The sequence below is a fragment of the Pristis pectinata genome, chromosome 5, assembly GCF_009764475.1.
Source record: "Pristis pectinata isolate sPriPec2 chromosome 5, sPriPec2.1.pri, whole genome shotgun sequence".
Lineage (NCBI taxonomy): Eukaryota > Metazoa > Chordata > Chondrichthyes > Rhinopristiformes > Pristidae > Pristis > Pristis pectinata.
Window position 1 is genome coordinate 40,870,480 of NC_067409.1, and position 25,060 is coordinate 40,895,539.

Below are 25,060 nucleotides of genomic sequence, written 5' to 3' on the forward strand. Positions count from 1 at the left end.
ATTAACCTGTCTTTCTACTTTTCCGGACTAAAGACTATTTTCTCATTGCAGCACTCTCTGTTTTTACTGCAGATTTCCAGCATTTATGGTCCTCCATTCCCCAGGTATGTTCAATGCAGTTTTAGTGGGGTAATAAGAGGCAGCCTTGCTTCACGAGTATTGAGAGGACTCAGCGGGCCAATAGCAGAATATATAATTTATTATCTCATTCACTATTACAAATGCCTATTTAGAGCAGTGGCATTTCCTAGAAATGATATCATTAATATGTTATACTCAACAGATTCCAATTACAGAAAATGGAATCACCCAAAGTATGACTCAGAGAATGAGTTTTAAATTTTCAGCATATTAAGTTGCAAGTTCTTTCCCATGACATCTACCTGCTTTATAGGTTTTCATAGGCTGAGTGGCAGACATACTTACAAGCTTGGAAGAAACAAAATAAACCATCCTCTTTTTTGGTGTAATGTACCCACGCTCCATGAAGTAATGAATCCCAGCTTCACAAACCCACTGAAAGTAATGTCAATGAACACAGAATTCAGTGCCATCAAAGCTTTTGGACATTTTGGTGGCAGATTGGTTCAAATATGGAGATTGATGCGTGTAACACAAGTTGTGCCAGTGACTGAATTGGGAAGGCAGCTACAGCAAGCTTTACTGACATCTGGTGGACATGCATAGAGTAAGCAGATCATGATGTTGAGCAGTGCCAGTGGTGCTAAACTGCAGCACAATACCTCAACTTGTACAGATGAATGCATTGAAGAAACCCCACCAACTAGTTGCTTTCTACTGTATTTAACGATTATTCTACAAATGTTTTGTTCAATCCGGAGTTCTTTAAAGTTGCTGATGTGTACAAACAGTGATGCAGCAGATAGTGGGGCAGTCACAGTAGTGTAGGGGCAGGCACAGTAGTGTAGCGGTTAGCATAATGCTATTACAGTACCAGCGACCTGGGTTCAATTCTGGCCACTGTTTGTAAGGATTTTGTACGTTCTCCCCGTGTCTGTGTGGGTTTCCTCTGGGTGCTCTGGTTTCCTCCCACATTCCAAAGACGTACAGGTTAGGAAGTTGTGGGCATGCTATGTTGGTGCTGGAAATGTGGTGACACTTGCGGGCTGCCTCCAGAACACTACACAAAAGATGTATTTCACTGTGTGTTATGATGTACATGTGACTGATAAAGATATCTTATCTTTAAGAATTTTGATAAAATATAAAATTTTGCATAAGCTAGTTGCTCCTTGACAGAGGTTCATCACCAAACATCCTTCTTGCAATGCAGCAAGACTGGCAGAAGGAGCAGAGCGCAGGCAGAGAAGAGCAAGCTTGTGGAGGTAAGGGACGAGGAGGAAGGAGACATAATCTGATGGCACAAAAATATGTGCAAGGGCAAGTTGTGATGCAAATATTGTAACTCTGCAACAAGATATAGATAGTTTGAGAGAATGGGTGAAAACCTGGCAAATTGAGTTTAATGTGGGAAAGTGTGAGGTCATGCGCTTTGGTAAGAGGAATTAAAGGATAGATTGTTATCTAAATGGACAGAACTACAAGTGAGGAAAGTACAGAGAGATCGAGGTGTTCTTGTGCATGAATCACAAAATGTTAGCAGGCAGATACAGCAAATAGTTAAGAGCGCATGTGGTATTTTGGCCTTTATTGCAAAAGGGTTGAAGCTTAGAAATAGAGAAGCTTTGTTACAATTGTACAGAATGTTGTTGAGGCCACATCTGGACAGCTTTAGTTACCTTACCCAAATCTCAAAAGACGGAACATAGTTTCAAGGTAAGAGGCCGGTTATTTAAAACTGAAGTATGTAGACATTTCTTCTCACAGAGACTGGGTTCTCTACCTCAACGAGTTGTGGGGGGGGGGGGGGGGCTAGATGATAAGAAGTATTTAAAGTAAAGGAAGATACCTTTTTTGATAGATTGGGGAATTGAGGGCTAGGGGGATCTGGAACAGAAGAGGAGTTGAGGCCTGGGGTAAATCAAACATGGTCACATTGAATAGCAGGGCAGACTTGAGGGGGCAGGTGGTATGCTCCTGTCCCTATTTCCTGGTGGTCTTGTGCCCACAATATTAGGGAACAATTCCCTGCCTGAACTTCAGACAGGAAGAGTCTGTGAGGCAATAGCAATCCAGAAAGGATGTCGTCACTGAAATACGTCAGCTGTTCCTAAAAAAACACATGCATTAATATTAATTTAAATAAAGTTAAAATTAGTGAAGGGCAGTGATTCCTCTCAAATGACTGGCGTTGTGGGGGGGATGAACGAAGCTGAAGGACCAAATGTGAAATGCAACTCCATCTCCAGAACGTGAAAGCACTGTTTTGTCAGTAGGTACAAAGACTGGCGTGACCATGTTATGTTACGAACCAGCAACAAAAGAAACACACTGAGTCATGATTCAGTGTTAAAAACTACTTTATTAATAACTACTTATGATAATAAGAAAAATAAAAGTAAAAATGTTAGAATGTTAGAAGTAAAAATGTTAAACCTTGAACATTAACTCCAAAAACTAAATTCTTCGTGTGTGTGTGGCAAAGTCCCAAACTCCAAGTCCAGGAATGGTTCTTAAAGTTCAGTTCAGCAAGCCATAAGGTGAAACATGAGCAAAGGCTTCTTCAACAACCGCCGTTGTCTGATGATAAGATGTAGATGTAGAGAACATAGAGAGAGTAATTATGAAATCCAAATGTTCCACGATGGAACCCAAACGACACCTGTGTTTACTCGGTAGTGACTTCCTCACCCCGAAAAGCATCTGAATCGTGGCCGTCCACACAAATACCTGTTTCCCTCTGCAGGTTAACGACAAAGTGAACTCCACCGGATTACTTCCAATTTCCATACGTGGATTGTAGTAACAGACACAGTTATTGTTTCTCATCCATCGATAGAGAAACTAGCAGGCTGGTGTCTCTCTCTCCTTTCTCTCTCTCTCTCTCTCCTCTGACTGACTTCAACTGACTTCTTCAACAACGTCATTACGTCCTTTATCTTTGGTTGACATAAGCACGCCACACAGACACACACACACTACTAACTCTATCTTAAAGGGACGTTCACCGAGTCCGTAACAGTTACTATTTACCAATTTAATTTTATGCACCAGACTACTTCAAGGCAGGACTTGAAGATATTTGCAGCAGCTCATGGTTGCATTAGGGAAGCAGCTGATGCATTAACTCCCAGGAGAGCTGAGTACAATTCCTTGACTCATGTCAGAGGGCAGAAGGTGCAGCAGGCAATCAATGTTGTGAGGACTACAGCTTTCACTGTGATCCAGATGTCAGCACTGGGAGCTGTACTGCAGCTGAAAAGGATTTGGCTTCTTTACTGCCTAACTGGTGTGTGACTATACACTGTGCATCACACACAGTATCAAGTAACTCTCATGATTCCTTTATTCTGTAGCAATCTGCTGTGTTCTCTGCATCAGAATCAGTTGGCTATTGAGTGAAGAGGGCTATTTGTCAAAAAAACATGTCTCTTGCTCTGGAGTCCATGTAAAATATGTGTCACAAATGACTTGCTGTCATAACAGAAGAGACAATTAGCATCCTCAAATGGATCATGCTTAACCCAGCCCACGCCTCACTATTACCCCACACTAGCCCAATGGCCGCACTCATCTTTTGTAGCCTTATGACTTAGTTCAGTTTTGGTCGCCCTGCTATAGGAAAGATGTTATTAAACTGGAAAGAGTGCAGAAAAGATATACAAGGATGCTGCCAGGACTTGAGGGACTGAGTTATAGGGAGAGGTTGGACAGGCTAGGACTTTATTCCTTGGACCATAGGAGACTGAGAGGTTACCTTTAGATGTGTATAAAATCCTGAGAGGTATAGAGGCCCTCCAGCATTTTGTGTGTTGCTCCAGATTTCCAGCATCTGCCGTCTCTTGTTTAGGTTAGTTCCAAATTATTGGTACTCTTCTGTAATCTCATGCGTCTAATTTGGTAAGTGAAGTTCAACGTGTTTTTTAAAATAGTATATTTTGTGAGGAAGAATATAGAAGCAAAATATTCCTGGGAAAATCTATCTAAATTGTATAGAGTTGTACAAATCATTAAAAGCAATGATACAGCTTAATAAGGTCATTTAAACAAGATCTATGCACTCAATTTCATTTCCACAAGGGAAGAACTGAAAATAAAGAAATTATGTTAAACCAACCACTGGTATAGGTCATAAACTGAGTGTTGTGTATAGTTCTGGTTTTCATAAGAGCAGAAAGATTTGCTAAAATGATACTAAAAAGATTGAACAGGTTGGAGTTGTTTTTCCAAGAAAAGAGAAGCTCAAGGGATGACCTGAGAGAGGTCTTTAAATTGTGAGGAAGTTTGATAGAGTATGCACAAAGAAGATGCTTCCATTTGCAAGTGAGATCAGAACTAGGGATCAGAGACATAAAATAGCCCCTTATAAATCTAATAAGAAAATCAAGAGAAAAAATTATTATCCAGGGAGAGATTAATTAGTGTGTGGAATCATAAGTAGTTGAGGTGATGACCATTGATGCGTTCCAAGGGAAGCTAGAGAAAGACATGAAGCAGAAAAGAATAGGATACTTCAATGTTTTTAGATGAAAAAGCATGGAAGAAGACTTGTCTGGAGTTTAGATGCAGGCATGAACACATTAGATTTGCTTCTGTGCTGTAAATATTATGTAATACGTGGCCTTTAGCTCACCAACATTGTATACCATACACCATGCATTGACAAACACATGCATTAAACCATCTCAATCTGCATCACCTGGTTCCTGTCTGTTCCTTCCGATTTCTAAGGTCCCAAAGTCTTCTCTCCTATACAATTTCAACCATGTGTTAACCTATCTTTTTTACTGATCCTGTTCCAAATTTATAGCAGTTGGTAAACTCCTACTGAAGTAAATTGGAAATAATTTTTTTTATCTTGAAGGTTTTATGTTCAAAATTGGGCTCAGAGCTTATTCTTTGCTGATTAAATGAATAATACGTGAAAACAATGTTGAATATTTTAGGTTCAAGCATTTTATTCAGGATATTTTTTTCCAACTATTGTACAATATCTACAGTAAACAAATTTAGTATTTAACCACATGGAAAATCAAACACCTCAGTATTAGCATGCTTAATTTTTTTATAGATAAACTAGGAAACCACACAGCCTAAGCACCATAGAGAAGAGTGCTGCTAAAATGAAAAGTTCTGGTCAGAAAACAACTAGGGTTCTTCAGAAAGTAAACAAACTCTTTAAAATATTAATGTAATAAGGCACTCCTGTGAATTTTTACCCGTTCAATGAAATTTTATTTATGGGATGTGAGTGTCACTTGACAGTGTTTATCATCTTTAACTGCCATTGAGAATGTGGTGAGGAATGGTCTTCTTGAACTGCTACTATTGTTCTGGTGAAGGTACTTCTACAATTCTTTTGGAGAGGATTTAGACCCAGCAATGATGAAGGAAACGTGACATACAGTATTTCCAAGTCAGGCTGGTGTGTAACTTGGAGGGGAACCTACAGAGAGTGGTGTTCCCATGATCCTGCTTCCATTGTTCTTCTTGCTGAAAGAAGTCATGGGTTTTGAGGTGTTGTCAAATATTGTAGTAACTACACACACTGTTCGCCAGTGTGGAGGCAATATATTCAGGGTGACGCATGGCATGCGAGTCAAAGGGGCTACTCTGTCCTCTGTGTTGTAGGTATTGATAGAGCTACACTGATCCAGGCAAGTGCAGACTATTCCATCACATTGCTATATATATAAAGATAGTGGTAAGGCTTCGGGGATTCAAGAGATGGAAAAACCTATTTTGTACCCTGCCTAATTTTGTGAGGCAGCCTCCCTGTTCATCATTTATATTTGTGAAAGAAGATCTGACGGTGTAAAACATGTTGAAATAATCCTCTACCCTCCAAGAATAAATGCTAAACCTTACAAGCCGTGTTCAAACAACTCCCAGAATGCTGCACATACGTTACAAAACTGTGCAACAGAATAAACATATTTTCAGAATTTAATTTAAACACAATACTTAAATGAACTTTGCATAATTCACATCGTTTTTTCATTTTGTTGCATTTATTTGGAGTCACAGAGTAAAGCCACACCACGCAGTGTCCAGTGATCAGGACTCTGTATTGTTTTCAGATACAGAGAGAAGATGTACGTCAAATCAGTTCGCCTGGGCTTCTTGTACACAGGGCATGAATACAATGCCCCCTGCTGTTTCTTTGAATCAGGAGGTGCAGTGGCACTAATTGCGTACACATGAACGACTGGAAGCAAGGTGAACAATACCTGCAAAGACAATTGGAAAGAAGAGTCATTCAAGCAAACACAAATGGGAGTACAGAAGCAGGCCCTTTGGCCCACCATGCCTGTACCAACCATCAAGAACCTACCTACATTAATGCCATTTTCCAGTACTTAGTTTGCAGCCTACTGAACCTTTGTCATTCAAATGCTCATCCAGATGTTTTTTAAATGTTGTGCAGTATCTGCCTCCACCACCATCGAAGGCAATGCGTTCCAGATTACAACCAACCTCTGAGTGAAAAAGTTTTCCCTCAGATCCCTTGTAACCCTCTTCCTTCTCACCTTAAATCCATGCCCTCTTGGACACCTCTTCCAATGGGGAAAAGTTTCTTCCTTGAGTCTTTTAAAAGAGAATTGGTAAGAGTTCAGACCCATTGTGTAAGGAGGAAAGGCAAAGATGGCAAAGATGAGGGAACCTTGGATGACAAAGGATATTGATCGGAAAAAAAGGAATCATATGGCAGATATGGGCAACTGGGAGTGAGGGAGTCTTCTGAGGAATAAAGAATGTGCAGGAGAGAAGTAAGAAATTAGGAAGGTAAAAAGGGGAAATGAAATATGCTTGGCAAGTAAGATCAAGGAGAATCCCAAGATCTTCTCTAAGTATATCAGGAACAAAAGAGTAGCCTGGAAAAAAGTGGGTCCCCTTAGGGACCAAAGGGATATGTGTGCAACCAGACAAAGTGGGTGAGGTCTTAAATGAATACTTCTCATCTGGATTCACCAAGGAGAAGGAGATGGAAGACAGTGAGTTCAGGGAGCAGTACATGGTGAATCTGGAGCAGGTCAGTATTAAAAAAGAGGAGTCAGATATCATGGATGCATAAGGATTGATAAATGCCCACGGCCATATGAGAGCTATTCCAGTTTGCTATGAGAAGCAAGGGAGGAGATGGCTAAGGTCCTGATGGAAAATTTTGCATCTGCACTAGAGGATAGCTATTGTTGTTCTTTTATTTAAGAAGGGCAGTAGAGATAAGCCAGGTAACTACAGACCAATGAGCCTTACGTCAGTGGTAGGGAAATTATTGGAGAAAATCCTAAGGGACAGGATTTAACTACATTTGGAAAAGCAGGGGCTGATCAGAGATAATCTTCAGGGTTTTGTGCAGCAGAAATCCTATCTCACTTATTTGATTGAGTTTTTTGAGGAGGTAACTAAGAAGATTGATGAAGGGAGGGTGGTAAATGTTTACTATATGGTCTTTAGTTAACAACAGCGCATCCCTTCTTGATGAGCTTAATGCATTCTATGCGTGTTTTGAACAGAAGGGAAGTGGATTGTTACCACCCACCCTGACAGCCTCCAATGCAACTGAACCCGTGGTCACCATCGAGGACATAAGATCAGTCTTCCGGAGAGTGAACACGAGGAAAGCACCTGGCCCAGATGGTGTCCCTGGCTGAGTGCTCAGATCTTGTGCTGATCGGCTGGCAGGAGTATTTACAGATATATTTAACCTCTCCCTGCTTCAATCTCAGGTTCCCACCTGTTTTAAGAAGACCACTATCATCCCGGTACCGAAAAAAAGCAAGGTAACATGCCTTAATGACTACCGACCAGTGGCTCTGACATCCACTATCATGAAGTGCTTTGAGAGGTTGGTCATGACACGCATCAACTCCAGCCTCCCAGACAACCTCGACCCACTGCAATTCGCCTATCGCCGTAACAGGTCTACAGTGGACACCATCTCCCTGGCCCTACACTCAGCCCTGGAGCATCTGGACAGTAAAGACACCTACGTTAGATTATTGTTTATTGACCACAGCTTCGCCTTCAATACTATAATTCCAAGCAAACTCATTACCAAACTCCGAGACCTGGGACTCAACACCTCCCCCGTAACTGGATCCTTGACTTTCTGACCAACAGACCCCAATCAGTGAGGATAGGCAGCAACACCTCCGCCATGATTATCCTCAACACTGGTGCCCCACACGGCTGCATCCTCAGCCCTCTACTCTACTCCCTATATACTTATGACTGCGTGGCCCGATTCTGCTCTAACTCCAAGTTTGCAGACGATACCACCGGAGTAGGCCGTATCTCAAATAATGATGAGTCGGAGTACAGAAAGGAGATAGAGAGCTTAGTGGAATGGTGTCATGACAACAACTTTTCCCACAATGTCAGCAAAACAAAAGAGCTGGTCATTGACTTCAGGAAAGGGGGCGGTGTACATGCACCTGTCTACATCAACGGTGCTGAGGTCGAGAGGGTTGAGAGCTTCAAATTCCTAGGAGTGAACATCACCAACAGCCTGTCCTGGTCCAACCACATAGACCCCATGGCCAAGAAAGTTCACCAGCACCTCTACTTCTTCAGGAGGCTAAAGAAATTTGGCATGTCCCCTTTGACACTCATCAATTTTTATCAATGTACCATAGAAAGCATCCTATCTGAATGCATCATGGCTTGGTATGGCAACTGCTCTGCCCAGGCACATACCACCAAGCTCAAGGACAGCTTCTATCCCATGGTGATGACGTTGAGATGGATTCTTGACCTCACAATCTACCTTATTGTGACCTTGCACCATATTGTATACCTGCAATGCACTTCCCTGTAGCTGTGACACTTTACTCTGTACTCTGTTTTTTTTTAACCTGTACTACCTCAATGCACTCTGTACTAACTCAGTGTATCTGCACTGTGTAATGAATTGATCTGTACGAATGGTATGCAAGACAAGTTTTTCACTGTACCTTGGTACAAGTGACAATAATAAACCAATACCAATAGTAAGGCATTTGACAAGGTCCCACATGGTAGGCTGGTCCAAAATGTTAAGGCATATGGGATCCAAGGCAAAACTGACTTGGTGGTAGGAGGCAGAGGGCAGTGGTAGAAGGATGCCTTTCTGACTGTAAGTCTGTGACCATTTATGTACCACAGGATTCGGTGCTGGAATCAATGTTTGCTTGTGATATATATTAACAACTTGGATGTGAATGTAGGAGGTATGACTAGTAAGTTTACATTTGACATTAAAGTTGGTGGTGTAGAGACTGAGGAAGGTTATCTCAGACTGCAGCGAAATATAGATCAGAGGGAAAGTTGGGTGGTGCATTGGCAGATGGAATTTAATCCCGACAAATGCATGGTGATCCATTTTGGGAAGGCAAATAGGGGTAGGACATATATAGTAAATGATAGGGCACTAAGGAATGTTGATGAACAGAGGGACCTTGGGGTTCAAGTCCATAGTTTGCTGAAAGTGGCAACAAGCGTCAATAGGATAGTGAAGAAGGCAAAGGCGTGCAAAGAATATAAAAGCTGGGATGTTATTTGCAACTTTACAATTTTACAAAACACTTGGATTATTGTGTGCAGTTCTGGTCACCACACTATACAAAGGATGTGGTTGGATTGGAGACAGTATGAAGGAGATTCACCAAAATGAAGGACTTTAGTAATGGGAAGAGAATGGATAAGCTGGTTTGTTTACCCTGGAGCAAAGGTGGCTGAGGGGTGATCTTACAGAGATTTACATATGTTGTTATATAATAATGTTATATAAGGGTATCAAAAACAAGAGGACATAGGTTTAAGATGAGAGGAAGGAGTTTTAAGGGGGATTTGAGTGGATTGCTTTGTTTTACACAGGGAGTGATTGGTATCTGAAGCTCACTGCCTGAGGAGGTGATGGAGTCAGATACGATCACTATATGTAAGAGACAGTTAGACAGGCACTTAAATAGACAAGGCATAGAAGGATGCAGGAAAATGGGAATTGTGTAGATGGGCTAAAAGGTTGGCATGGATGTGGTGGCCAAAGGGTCCATTTATGTGCTGTACAATTCTGCGACTCTATCCACCTTATCTATGCCTCTCATAATTTTGTATAATTCAATCGGGTCACCTCTCAGCCTTAACTGCTCCAGGAAATCAATCCCAGCCGATCCAGTCTCTCCGCATAATTGAAACTTTCCATTCGAGGCAACATTTTGGTGAATCTCCTCTGCACCCTTTCCAGAGTAATCACATCCTTTCTATAGGGTGGAGACCAGGACTGCGCACAATATTCCAGTTGTGGCCTAATGTAAAAAGTTGCACCAAGACTTTCTTGCTCTTATATTCTGTGCCCTGCCTAATGAAAGCAAGCATCTCATACGCCTTCTTCACCGTCCTATCTATCTGCATTGCCACCTTCAGGGATCTTTGGACTTGCAGACCAAGGCCACTTTATTCCTCAATACTCCCTAGGAACCTACCACTTCTAGATCCCACAAAATGCACCACTTCACACTTATCAGGATTAAGTTACATCTACCATTGCTTTGCTCAACTTACCAGCTGAGCAATATCATTTGAGGCCTAAGACTACCATTCTTATTCTCAACAACACCACCAATTTTCAGGTCATCTGCAAGCTTGCAAATCATACCTCCTCCCTTCTCATCTAAGTCAGTTATGTATATAACAAACAGCAAGGGCCCCAGCACCAATCCCTGTGCTGTCACAGGCTTCCAGTCACAGAAACAACCTAAATCATCAGCCTTTACTTGCCTTGGATCTCATGGGCTTTAACCTTTTGGACCAGCTGTCCTCTATTTATCTCCATTTCTTTAGAAATGCTTCTGAAATGTTTTTCATCTCGATGTTAGTGTTAACTTATCAATCACCTGACCATCAGCCTTCTGTTGTCTCCCAGCCAATTATTTATCTTAATTACATCAGCTTTGAATTAACATCACAGGAAATAGATCTGATTTTTTTGAAAATGCAATTGGAATATTCAACAAGCACAAAATTACAAATAGCATTATAGTGGCTAAAACCAAGAGATAGCCAGGTTGTTCCAACCATGTCCTGCAAATGTTGTCCCTGATATTCTTTAGCCTTTTGCTAGAGAGTTGAAACTAATAAAAATAAAGATATAACATTATTACCTCTAAAGCACAAAGGAAACATGCACTGGGACTTATTTGCAAGGTTCACTGTTTGTGAATGCATTCCACAGAGTTTGAATGAAACATATGATGAAATACCATATAAACTTGTAACATTAATTCCAATAAAGATATGGTAAAAAGCTGGAAACAATCATCAGGTCTGGCAGCATCAGCGGAAAGAGAACAGAGTTAATATTTTCCCATCGCAGACCCTTCATTAATTCTGATGAAGGGCCTTTGACCTGAAATGTTAACTTATTTTTTCTTTTTATGCATGCTGTCAGACCTACTGAGTATTTCCAGCTTTGATCTGGCTTTATTCCAGATTTCCAGCATCTGCAATTTTTTTATGTTCATTTAATAAAGAAATAGTTTTGATGCTTCTTTTGACCTAGCTTTGTATTTCACGGTGTCATCAAAAAGCTCAGAGGCACAGGAGGTGAAGTATCAGAATGTAGTTTAGTATTTTGTCAAATCTTATTACTCATCGTTAACTTTTCTAGTACTGTAAATTCAATTTATGATCTTTCAGGTCTTTTATTTTTACTTTCTCTCTAATCTCACATTTTTCTTACGTATTTTGAAAATGGATGTGCTGCAACACTTAATTATCACATTCCAATTCCACAAATTGGATGCAACCAGACAAACTCCAGACAACAACTTTTTAAAAATGTATAATTTAACCTCAGTTTGTGTCATTAACAAAGGGAGGAATGCAGGTCTTAGGAATGGTAAACTCTTTCCACAGTTTTCTGGTTGCCCTGGTCCTGCCATTTCTTTGCTTTGTTTCTCAGAATAAATTATGAAAAAAATCTTCAGATTGTGTTGTTGTTAAAAAACCTATTTAGAATCATATACAACACAGAAAAAGGCCTTCAGCCCAGACATGTCCATGCCAACCAAGATGTATAGTCAAGCTAATCCCATTTCCCAGCACTTAGCCCATATCCCTCTAAACTCTTGTCATCCTTATACCTGCCCACATACTTCTTAAATGCATCTAATATACCTGTTTCAACCACTTCCTCTGGCAGCTGAGTACAAAAGTTGTGTAAAAAAGCGTAAAAAAGTTGCCCCTCGGGTTCTTATTGAACCTTTCACCTCAACCTTAAAACTATGTCCTCTAGCTTTCGATTCTCCAATCCTGGGAAAAAGAGCACTCACCCTATCTATGCCCCTCATGATTTTATATACCTCAATGAGTTATATACAGCATGGAAACAGGCCTTTCAGCCCAATTTGTCCATGCCAACTGTGTTGCCCAGTGAGCTAGTCCCATCTGGCCCATAGCTCTCTAAACCTCTCCTATCCATGTACTTATCTAGATGTCTTTTGAATGTTCCTAATGTGCCCGCCTCAACCATAATTTCTGGCAGCTCCTTCCACATACACACCACCTTTCACGTGAAGAAGCTGACTCTGATGTCCCTTTTAAATCTCCCGTCTCTAATCTTAAACCCATGTTGTTTTTAGCAGCTACTCCCTGGGAAAAAGATACGTGTTTTCACCCTGTCTATGCCCCTCATGATCTTATATACCTCTAGCAGGTCACCCCTCAATCTCCTGCATTCCAGGGAATAAAGTTCTAGTCTACATCCAAATTGTTTATATAAATTACAAACAACAAAGGTCCCAGAACCGACCCGAGGCACAACACTAGACACAGGCCTCCAGTCCAAGAAACAACCTTTGACCATCACCCTGTTTCCTACCACTGAGTCAATTAAGAATTCTATCTGCTATCTCCCCTGGATCCCATGCGATCTAATCTTCCAGACTACCCTGCCGTGCAGGACCTTGTTAAAGGCCTTGCTAAAGTCCATATAGACAACATCTACTGCTCTACCCTCAGCTACTCTCTTGGTTACCCCTTCGAGGAACTCCTGGCTTGTTTTTGGTACACTTTTTAAACAAGGGTACCACATTAGCCACTCTCCAGTCTTCTGGAACCTCACCAGTGGCCAGAGATGAAGTAAAAATCTCTGCAAGGCCTCCGCAATTTCATCTCTAGCTTCCCACAAGGTCCGAGAATGCACTAGGTCAGGCCCTGCGGATTTGTCCGCCTTAATGCACTTTAAGGCCTCCAATACCTCCTCAATGTGGTCCAAGACAACACCACTCATTTCCTCATTTCCCTAGCTTCCATTGTTTTCTCCACAGTAAAAACTGAAGAGAAATATTCATTAAAAATCTCACCCATTTCCTTTGATTCCATGCACAGACTGCCATGCTGATCTTTAAGGGACCTATTCTCTCCCTAACCACCCTTTTACTCTTAATATACCTATAGAGTTCAGTTTCTCGTATTCATTAGCATGAAGTATGATAAGGATAAGACTAGCCCTGAGTTTGAGGAAAACCTCCAGTGAAGGATGGTTGAGGCAGTCTTGAGGAGGGCTTCATAGAATGCATCTGTAATAGCTTTCTTGAACAGCATGTTAGTGAACCTACAAGGGAAAATGCTATCTTAGATCTGGTCCTGCGCAATGATACAAGTAAGATAATGATCTTGTACTTAGGGATCCTCTTGGAAAGAGCGTTCATAGTATGATTGAATTTCTCATACAAATGGAGGGTGCAATAGTTTGATCTAAAACCTGTGTATTATGCCTAAACAAGAAAGATTACAACGGGATGAGGGAGGAGTTGGCTAGCGAAGACTGGAAACAGAGGCTATATGGTGGGACAGTGGAGGAATAGTGGAAGACTTTCAAAGAGATATTTCACGGTGCTCAATAAAAGTATATTCCTGTTAAAAGCAAGGACAGTAAGAGTGGTGAGAACCAGCCTTGGATATCTAAGGAAATAAAAGAAGGCATCAAGCTAAAAGCTCATGCATACAAAGTTGCCAAGAGTAGTGGGAAACTGGAAGATTGGGAAAACTTTAAAAAGCAACAAAGAACCACTAAGCAAGCAATAAGGAAAGGGAAGATAGATTATGAAAGTAAACTAGCACAAAATATAAAAACAGATAGCAAAAGTTTTTATAATTTTATAAAGTGGAAAAGGGTGGCTAAAGTGAACATAGATCCCTTGGAAGATGAGAAGGGGGAATTAATTTTGGGTAATGTGGAAGTGGCCAAGGCCTTGAATGACTATTTTGTGTCAGTCTTCATACTGGAGGACACGTCTAACATGCCAAAGAGAGATGTCATGGACCCGATGGGAGGTGAGGACCTCGATACAATCGCTGTCACTAAAGAGGTAGTGATGAGCAAACTAGTGGCCCTAAAGGTAGACAAGTCCCCTGGTCCTGATGAGATGCATCCCAGGGAACTGAATGAAATAGCAGAAGTTATAGCAGAGGCGCTTGTGATAATTCACCAAAATTCTCTGGACTCTGGGCAGGTCCCAGCAGATTGGAAGACAGTGAATGTCATGCCACGGTTTAAGAAAAGATGTAGAAGAAAGGCAGGTAACTATAGGCCAGTTATCTTAATGTCTGTAGTCAGGAAAATGCTTGAAGCTATCAGTAAAGAAGAAATAGCAAGACATCTGGATAGAAGTGGTTCTAACAGGCAGACCTGGCATGGATTCAGGAAGGGAAGATCCTGTTTGACAAACTTACTGGAGTTCTTTGAGGATACAATGAGCGCAGTGGATAGAGGGGTACAGGTGGATGTTGAATACTTGGATTCCCAGAAGGCATTTGATAAGGTGCTGCATAAAAGACATCCATAACATAAGAATGCATGGAGTTGGGAGTAATATATTAGCATGGATAGGGGATTGGTTAACCAATAGAAGGCAGAGAGTTGGAATAAATGGGTGCTACACTGGTTGGCAATCAGTGGTGAGTGGGGTGCCGCAGGAGTCGGTGCTGGGCCCACAACTGTTCATGATACACATTAATGATTTGGAATAGGGGACCGAGTATAGCATATCCAAGTTTGCTGATGACACTAAATTGAGTAGAAAAGCAAATTGTGCAGAGGATGCAGAGAGTCCACAGAGAGATATAAATAGGTTAAGTGAGTGGGCAAGGATCTGGCAGATGGAGCACAATGTTGGTAAACGCATGGTCATCCACTTTGGAAGGAAAAATAGAAGATCAGATTATTATATGAATGGTGAAAGATTGCAGAATGCTGTTGTGCAAAGGGACTTAGGAGTGCTGGTGCATGAATCGCAAAAGGTTGTTTTGCAGGTGCAACTGGTTATCAAGAAGGCAAATGGAATGTTGGCCCTCATTGCTAGAGGGATTGAATTTAAGAGCAGGGAGGTTATGCTGAAACTGTACAGGGTACTGGTGAGGATGCACCTGGAATACTGTGTGCAGTTCTGGTCTCCTTACTTGAGGGAAGGTACACTGGCTTTGGAGGTGGTGCAGAGGAGGTTCTCCAGGTTGATTCTGGAGATGAGGGGGTTAGCCTATGAGGAGAGACTGAGTCACCTGGGACTATACTCACTGGATTCAGAAGAATAAGAGGGGATCTTTTAGAAACATAAAATTATGAAAGGGATGTGTAAGATAGATGCAGGAAGATTGCTTCCACTGGTAGGTGAGACTAAAACTAGGGGACATAACCTCAAGATGCAGGGGAATAGATTTAGGATGGAGATGAGGAGAAACTGCTTTTCCTAGAGAGTAGTGAATCTGTGGAATTCTCTGTCCAGGGAAGCAGTAGAGGCTACCTCATTAAATATATTTAAGACACAGTTGGATAGATTTTTGCATAGTAGGGGAATTAAGGGTTATGAGTAAAAGGCAGGTAGGTGGACCTGAGTCCACAGCCAGATCAGCCATGATCTTATTGAATGGTGGGGCAGGCTCGACGGGCCAGATGGCCTCCTCCTGCTCCTATTTCTTGTGTTCTTGTGAAGGATCCTACTTAAATTTCAATGACTTTAACAGAAATATCCAGATTGTCATTCCAGTGCAGTAGTGTTGAAGCTGCAATCTTTTGGATAAGATGTTAAACCAAAGCTACTTTGCGTCTCTAACATGAACAAAAATGACCTCATTGCACTTTTTATAAGAAGAACAGGGAGGCTGGGTCCTAACGTTATCCCACACTCAAACATCAGTAAAACAGATTGTCTGATCGTTATTACATTTCTCTTCGTGGGAGCTAACTTTGCACAAATTAGATGCACCATTTCCTATGTTAGTACAGTAATCCCACTTCAAAAATTGACTTTAAAATGGTTTGTGATATCCACAAGAGAACATGAAGAGAACTACGTAACTGTAGATCTTTCCTTTTTTAATTACAGTCTTGTACATTGTAATGAATAATGAAAGGTTTCAGAACAAATGCAAAGGATTTCAGTATGTGCCTAAGTGCAGTCATAAATTACTGCTTAATAGAAATGTATTCAGCAAAGAACAGTGCTGGGGCATCTGCTGTTTAGATAAGAAAATTACAGTTTGCTGACGATGCAAAATTAAGTTGCGAGGACACAAAGTACCCGCAAAGGGAGATGGACAGGTTACGAAAGTGGCCAAAAAGAAAGCATGTGCAGTATAATGTGCAGATATCCTATCCTATTAGGTAGGAGGAATAGGAAAGCAGAGTATTATTTAAATTGTGTAAGATTAATAAATGTTGGTGTTCAGTGAGATCTGGGTGCTCTCTTAAAATAAACAGAGGATGCAACCATGATTAAGGCGGCAAATGGAATGTTGGTCTTCCATGCAAAGAGATGGAATACATGAATGAGGAAGTTCTGCATCAACTACACAGGGTTTTGGTGACTCCACGCCTCAAGTACTGCATGCAATGATCCTCTAAATTAAGGAGAGTTGCCTCAGAAGCTGGAGCACTGATGTTTCATTAAATTGATTTCAGGGATCATTTTAAGGAAAACAAATTGAGCAGACTGGGTCTCTACTAAAGAGTTGAGAAGAATGATACATATATGATTCATTGAAACATGTAAAGTTTTGACAGGGCTTTACAGAGTAGATTCTAAGAAGATTTGATGGCATGTCTAGAACATGTCAGTCATCGTCTCTGTCACATATGTAGCTCAATTTTGTATTTCATATTGTAGTTTCTTACAACATAGAAGGATGTTATTCAGCCCATTGAGCCCATGCCAGCTCTCAGAGCAATCCCATTCCCCTATTTATTTCCCTGTAATCTATTCTCTCACACATGGGCAATTAAATGCTGGCTCAGCCTGTGAAGCCTACATCCCTTGAATGAATAAAAAAAAGTCCATTAACCACCCCCCTTCCCCCCACTGCCACCCCACACCCATCAACTCTCCTATCACCCACCTACTCCAGGTGGTTTACAGTAGCCAATTCACCCAATAACCAGCACATCTTTGGAATGGAGGAGGAAATCAGAGCAAACCCGGAGCAAACCTACACAGACACGAGGAGAATGTGCGAACTCTAAACAAACAGCACCAGAGATCAGAATTGAACCTGGACTGCTGTGGCTATGAGAAAACTGCACTACCTGCCACTGACCATATGCTCAGCTGCTCTCCATTTATAGTTTCATTGTGAGTACTGAACTAGAGGGAACTGGTTGCTTGTCTACTAGAGAGCACACAGAAAGAGAAACACTCTGAACCTTCCGTAAGTTCTTTTGTTTAATAAAGCACTATTAATTTACCAGCTTTTCTCCAGTATTTTATAAAGTGATACTGATAGAAGGTGCCCAAAATGTTGGTCAATGAAACTATGAAATTTAGACTCAATGCCTGAAAATTAATTTACTAGGTGGATGTGGACTGGGAGGCAGCAAGTTATGTGATTCAAGTGAGATTATACACCATTGAGTAAATAGTCATTTGAGTAATTGGATCTCCAGACAAGTAACTGGAGTAAAGAATGGAGATAATAGAGTGAAAGATTTTCACCACATATAATCTAGTTATGAAAGATAAATTAGAATAGGTGAAGGCAAACGTGTCATTATATCTCATTGGCGACAAGGGCAGAGAATTGTACCATACCATGAAGCCCTCAAATAAGACCTCTGAGAATGCATTAGATGTTTTGCAAGCACGGTGTAACCCATTTAGAAATGAAACAGGTGAACAATATTGCTTCTTTATTTGCAGTCAGGCTCAGCGAGAATCCTTTGGTACTTTCTTACTGGAGCTAGGACTGTTACCAGATGAATGCAGATTTGCAGGACTCACTTACCTGAGATTGAATTGGTTGTGGAATCTGGGAGTACAGCCTGAAGGAATGGCTATTACACAAGACAGATTTAAATGCAGAAAAGTGAATACCGACATGCAAGATTGTGCATCTTTCCAAAACTAGACTAAAAAGTTGGTGGCCAATAGAAAGAGTTATATGCAGCGAAGAGGGAGGCATAAGTCAGAATAGGGAAAGTACAATCTAGGTAGCATCTACGTTGCAAGTATCGTGGGCAACAGCATGAGCAGTTTAAAAAAAAGTCTCTCTCTTAAACATCTAGAGGACTTTGTGTCAAAGTATACAAAAAGTGGACAGTTTACTTTGTTATTTTTCCTGTTATTCATTATTACTTAAAATGGGTTTACATAATATTGGGTGGGTATACCTTTAAGAAATGCATCATATCTATTCTCCTTTGCTACTTTGTGAATATTGAAATGGCTGGAACTAATTCCCTGTTTGATAGTAGGCACAGAGAAAAGAAATTCTCTTCTTCTCCATGTTCTTCTGTTTAATAAAATAGTTTGTTGGTCTAACTAGCTCTCCATTAAGTTAGAGAGAGGAATTTGATCTCAGTATAAGGCATTATCATTTAAAACTGAGGGTTGTGTTCTTTGGAATTTTCTACACAAGAGAGGAGTGGATGGGGAGTCACTGAACATATTCAAGACTGAGATAGCTAGATTGTTGGGCTACTAGGGAATTAAGGATTATGGGGACTCAACAGGACAAAGATCACATAAGCCACAATTTTAGTGAATGGCAGACCAGAGTCAAGATAACACCTGGCCTACCCCTGGCTCCCCTTTCTTATGCCATCTTATATTAAGGAAGAATTTGCACAGTTTACATGAAAGAGGCTCCTGCTGTCAAGGCACCCAGCTCTCAATTACCATCTTTCTTTCAAAATGTATGCTATAGTGGGAAGTGCCAATGAGTATGCCAGCCACTGTGCTATTAGATATAGTGACAAGAATTGAAGTGGCATTTAAAGACTTTGCTATAAAGGGTCAATACCTCCTTCATGCCTTGAGCCGTCACTCATAAAAGCCAGTCATTCCTACTACCAGGGAGCTACTACACACCACAGAAATTTAGGATGAAAACATAAACCACTAAAGGAAAGAACTGAGTTTAAACAAAAACAGAATACTTAAAATGCAATAAACAGAATTCACTTTTATCAATACTTTCTGTCTTGAGGGTTGCTGATGGTGCAGGGCTTTTTGTTCTCTTGTACCACCAAAAGTATTTAGGTCCACCACTGGGGTAATTCCAAAGTAACCTTCAGCATTAGTATAACATTATAGTGCCAGATGTATCCTATAGCTAGATTCTTTGGCACTGCCTGAGGTGAAGTGAAGGTTAAAGCATTAAAATCTCTAAAGAGACCCCCTTTTATTGCTGTCCTGTTCTAGTGAAACTTGTAATCTTGCTTTAATCATCTTTGTGAAAATGAAAAAGCACAACTTTATCCAGTAACAAACACTTCTATGTTCGGATCCAAATGGAAAGTAAAAATCTACCAGAAGTGCCTCCAATCCATTCTATAGGACAGTATAGACCTTCATTTAGAAAGGCACAAATCAATCAGATACGGTCACCATGTATTTGTTAAGGAAAGGTCATGTCTAACCAAATTGATTGAATTTTTTTTAGGAGAGACTAAGGAGGGTTGATGAGAGTATTTGATGGATTCTAGTCATGCATTTGACATAGTCTCATATGACAAACTGATCAAAAAAGTAGAAGTTCATGGAATCCAAGACAAAGTGGCAAAATTGGATTCAAATTTGGTTCAGTGGCAGGAAATGAAGAGTAATGGGAATCAAAAAAAGAAAGCTATAATAAAAACAAAAATGCTGGAAGCAATCAACAGGTCAGGGAGCGGCTGTGGAAAGATAAATAGTTAATATTTCAGGCACAGGGTGATTCATCAGAACTGAGAAAGAGCAGTCCTGAACCTGAAACTGTTTCTCTTGCACAGATGCTGTCTGACCTGCTGAATGATTTTAACATTTTTGTTCTATAATGGTTGATATGTGCTTTTGTAACTAGAAAATTGTTATAAGTTGGGTTCCACAGGGCTCAGTACTCAATTCCTTGTTTTTGTAATGTAGATTAATGATTTAGCCCTAAATAAAGTGGGCATGCTAACAAAGAAGTTTACAGAAAATAGAAAGAAAAACTGGCTGTGTGATTGACAGTGAGATGAAACACTTTAGACTGTAGGAAATTATAGATGGTCTGGGCAAAACAAAAAAGATAAATGAAAGTGAATTCACTGAACAGTGAGGTAATGCATTTAGTGAGGTGCCACATGGTAACACAATAAATGGCAGGATATTGAGTGATGTGGAGGAACAAAGAGACCATGGAGTCTAGGTCCACAGATCTTTAAAGATAACAGGACAGGTTAATAAGATTATTAAAATCCATATAGGATGCCTTCTTTTATCAGCTGGAAATAGAATAGGATAACATGGTGGGTATGATAATAACTGCATAGCACACAATTGATCTAATCACAAACTGAGTCCTACAGAATGCATATTCAACTTTATCTGCCAGTTATTCAAATAATGCACACCCAGGTCACTAAATGATATTTTACAGATCTAAATATTTCACAACTCAGTGCTGTAGGTGTGTCATACTTACCTTCGGAGATGATTCCATAAGCCTCACATTTTTTTTGTCCCAGCCTCCTCCATCCAGAAACAGGCCGTAGACATAAACACCACCAATATCGGCAGCAGGAGGAGCATTAATGTCTTCTTTCATCATTCTGGTGACTTCATTATAAAGAATAACACTATCTAGGGCCCAGCCCTTGTTCAGATTCATACGCGTGGTCTCTTGTCGCATTGCGGTCAAAAAGCCCTGCAGAGAAATATTTTTTTCTTTAGAAAACATTTTTTTTTGCAGATATAAGATCTACTAAATATAGAGACATGCACAATTCATTTGAGGGAAACAAAAAATAACTTCCAATGTTAACTTTATATGATTGGATAGATGGATGACATTTGAAAAATTCCTGCCATTCAAAACAAAATATTTTTTCAATATAGTTTGTAAAACAATATACTGTATCACAATATATTGCTCCAAGCCAGCTTTCTATGTTATCTCGGGTACTGCTTTTTTCAAATGTTGAACACCGAGCAGCAAAGTAGGCTGTGATAAGTTATTTTCATTCTTTTACAATCAGTTTATTCAATATACAGTGAAAAGAGATGTGATTCCTGGATATAAATATAATTTACTAATTTCAAGGAGGTAACTCTTAGCTATAGGAGAGATAAGACCAGTTTCCATCTGGCTTTATCTCTGTTGTCTGTAGAAGGAATAAATTAGTTATTATAAGAACAGGAGTACCTGCTAAGCTCTCAATTGCCTTGTTGTCACCAGGAAAATTTTGAAGTTTCCTTTCGTGCCACTGCCATGACTATAACTGGTAGTGATTACACTAACGCAACCTCTGCCACGGATTCTATCCCAAGACAAAATCAAAACAAAAGTCTCCTTCAATTCAAAAACCTTTGCTACTAAGTCTCCTGGATGCAGGAACCAGAAAGATCATGTGACTGTATCACTCTATTACCCCTCTGGCAGCTTCCATGGCAATTAAATAGGGATAATAATATTGAACTAGTGAGTTGGTCATCCATGCCTGTCTTTTCCCCATTTGCAATGGAAGCATAGGGGGTATCATTATGGTGTAGATATACCATATCACATCAACTGTATCTCACTACAAGAACATTGGAGAGGTTGTGTAAAATGCCCAATGACAGGAAATAATTGGAAGGAAATGCTGAAAGTGGCAAGAGTAACTTTCTCGTGAAGTGAATGTCATTAGCAAGGCCAGCAATTACTGCCCATCACTAATTGCCCTAGAGAAGGCAGTGATAAGCCACGTTATTGTCTATCCACAATCCATCTTGTCTTTTTTGTTTGTGGAGGTTGAGGTTTTAGGAACTGCTGTTTTAATAGCCTAGGAATGCAATTGTAGTGCATGTTGTACTTTATCCGCTGTGCATCTTTCTTGAAGAGAATGAATATTTAGAGTGATGGAAAGAGGTGCCAATCTGCTGTTGCATTCAAAGTGGCCTCTGTTATTAGAGCTGCACTCAGTTAGACAAGTGGAGAGTATTCCATTATACTTGATTTTTTTTGCTGTGTTGATGGTGAAAAGGCTGTGTTATATCAGATGAGTCACTCACCACAGGATATCCAGCCTTGTAACCAGAATATTTGTTCTTGTAGCCACAGTATTAATTTGTCACAGTATTGATATTGTATCCCCAGGATGTCGATAATAGGGGACTGGGCAATGGTAATGCCTTTTAATATCAATAATAGTTGTTTAGACTCTGTTGGAGATGGTTAGCACTTTTATGGTGTGAATATTACTTTTCAATGCTGCTGAGCTGATTAGGGGATAATCTGAAAGAGCTATTCAAGATTATTATTAAAGCAATAGTATGTTTGCCTAGTGATTCACTGCAGGTCAGTAGCATTGAATATGCAATATAGTAATGACAGTACAGTGCCTCTGAAATTTATTCCATTGACTTCAACATTTAACTCTGCAGACCAGGGATGAATTTTTCACCCGTAAATATGCTTTAAATGAACTCTGAGATTGTAACAAGAATGCATAAAGATAATTGCAAAAAAAAGAGAATAGAAAAAAGACATATATAAATTGTTTGAGATGTGTGAATTCTGATCCAAACCAACATTGGCTAGGTCAAACAATCTGATTTGATTCTGTAACATTTTATATGTCCCAGAAAATCAGAAATACAAATGTGAAAAAACCAGCTAAACCTTGTTCTTACTAGTGTGAATAGACAATTAACTTGTTGACAGAAGTATATTGGGCATCAATTGCTTCAGGTCCCAACATTTTTTGAGTTAAGTGCATTACTCTGGTGATCCATTTATTTGGATCACTGCTATTGACAACAGCTCTGACATTGGTGACACCAGTAGACCTACTGAATACAACAATGCCAGTTTTTTTTTAACTTTCATTATAGAGGCTTGGCTTCCCACCTTGAGCCTGATAGAAGCTGACTAAATGTGCCAGGTTCAGATCTGTAAAACGTTCAGGTGTGGCTCAAGTCAGGTCAAGCAGTCCTGTTATGACTCAGCTCATTATTCAGGCCAGGAAGGTTTGTTTAATATCACTTCATGTGAATAGTATGTTTGAGATTTTTGTATCTGCTGCAATATTCAGGCCGAGTATAGAAAAATATTATAAGTACAAAAACTTGATCTGGTTTGGATTGGTTATGGTTGAGTTGGATGTGAATCAGGTTTTAATTTTATTCCTCAGCACATCTCTAATTCACTTTATTCAACAATAGAGAACATCTGGCTACCAGAAAATAGTCATAAACTGTAACAGAAGTGTTAGATTCTATTCACAGTTGCTTTTATATTGAGCCAGTGCTGTATAACCTGCTCCACAATGCAATGGAACAAATTCCTTAACACAGATAGTGTATAATCCTGCAGTGTGATTAGGCCAACAAGCAGACCGAGTCTCTAAAAAAGCAAATTAGAAATGACCAAGAGATGAGGCTAATTGTGCTTAAAGAGATTCTGCCCAGAAATTGACTGTGACTCGACGGAGGGGAGTTCTGTTACATACAGGGACTGATGCACTGTACACAATCAAAGCCTTTCATTTGCAGAAACTGCTAAAGTCTGAGCTTGGCTGGAGGATCACTGGTGAGAGAGGTGTGGGGTGGAAGGAGGATCAGTGACTGGGGTTGGAGAGCAGAGGCAATGCCAATGGCCAGGGATCACGTGGATTTGGACTGTTAATCAGGGTGCGGGATCGTCTGATAGCTGGACGGTGGGTAAGCTTAGGGTACTGGGGCTAACTGTGGCGGACAGGCCTGGGGGCAAGAATTGGGCCCGCAAAAGAGAACTAGACAATGTTTTCATGGTGCCCATAAGATATCCTTCCAAATGAAGGCAAGCACCAAGAATCCAACTGTTAATCCCTCCAAAGCTCATGAGCCTCTCTCAGACCAATCTATGGATGAACTACTTCTATGTACTAATCTACTTACCTGGCCTTACTGGACACTTGCTGACCCACAAAACCCTCCACTGAAACTATGGGCTTACACCAACCATGTAACAGACTGTCCAACCTCCAATCCACCCAATTCATGACCACTGACTTCCCTGTGGTCAGCAACCACTCCAAATCACCCAATGGACTCCTCCAAAAATGAATCTCACATTCCAACCATGGATCCACACTTTGCAGTGGTCACTGAAACCACCCACCATCCCCCTAATTAATCAGCACTGACCTCCCCAACCATCAGTTCTCCCACCCATGACTACTAACCATGCCTCTGACATCACCAATACCCATAAAATGCCAATCACACCCTCTGACTGCAAAGTCCACCCCTCTGATCACCAATATCACAGCTGGATTATCAATTCTACCCCATTGACTATAAATTCTTCCCCCAGTTACCACTGACTAGCAACCCCTCTGCCTGATGATGAAAGCAGCTGAATATAGTCCCTCACTGTCAGAACTTGGCCTGAATCCCATGTCCATCTGTCCCAACTTTACACCATATCTTTGGGCCTCTGTTCCCATAGCCAGCTGCAGCTCTGGCCCAGAAGTACCTGATTCCCTTTGCCTGCTTGGAAGGATCCTAAGAGTGCAAGATCT

At 40.5% G+C, this 25,060-nt stretch overlaps 1 protein-coding gene across 1 annotated transcript in view; it reads right to left on the reverse strand.

Moving 5' to 3' along the window:
- Window positions 1–5,228: 5,228 nt before the first annotated feature.
- Window positions 5,229–25,060, reverse strand: part of dnah5l (dynein, axonemal, heavy chain 5 like) — a 233,743-nt gene continuing 213,911 nt past the window's right edge. Inside the window, exons 71-72 of the mRNA XM_052015789.1 lie at window positions 21,001–21,222; window positions 5,229–6,311 (exon numbers count right to left, since the gene is read on the reverse strand). Of these exons, the coding sequence (XP_051871749.1) occupies window positions 6,093–6,311; window positions 21,001–21,222 (441 nt within the window). The 3' untranslated portion in view covers window positions 5,229–6,092. The remainder of the gene's footprint in view (window positions 6,312–21,000; window positions 21,223–25,060) is intronic.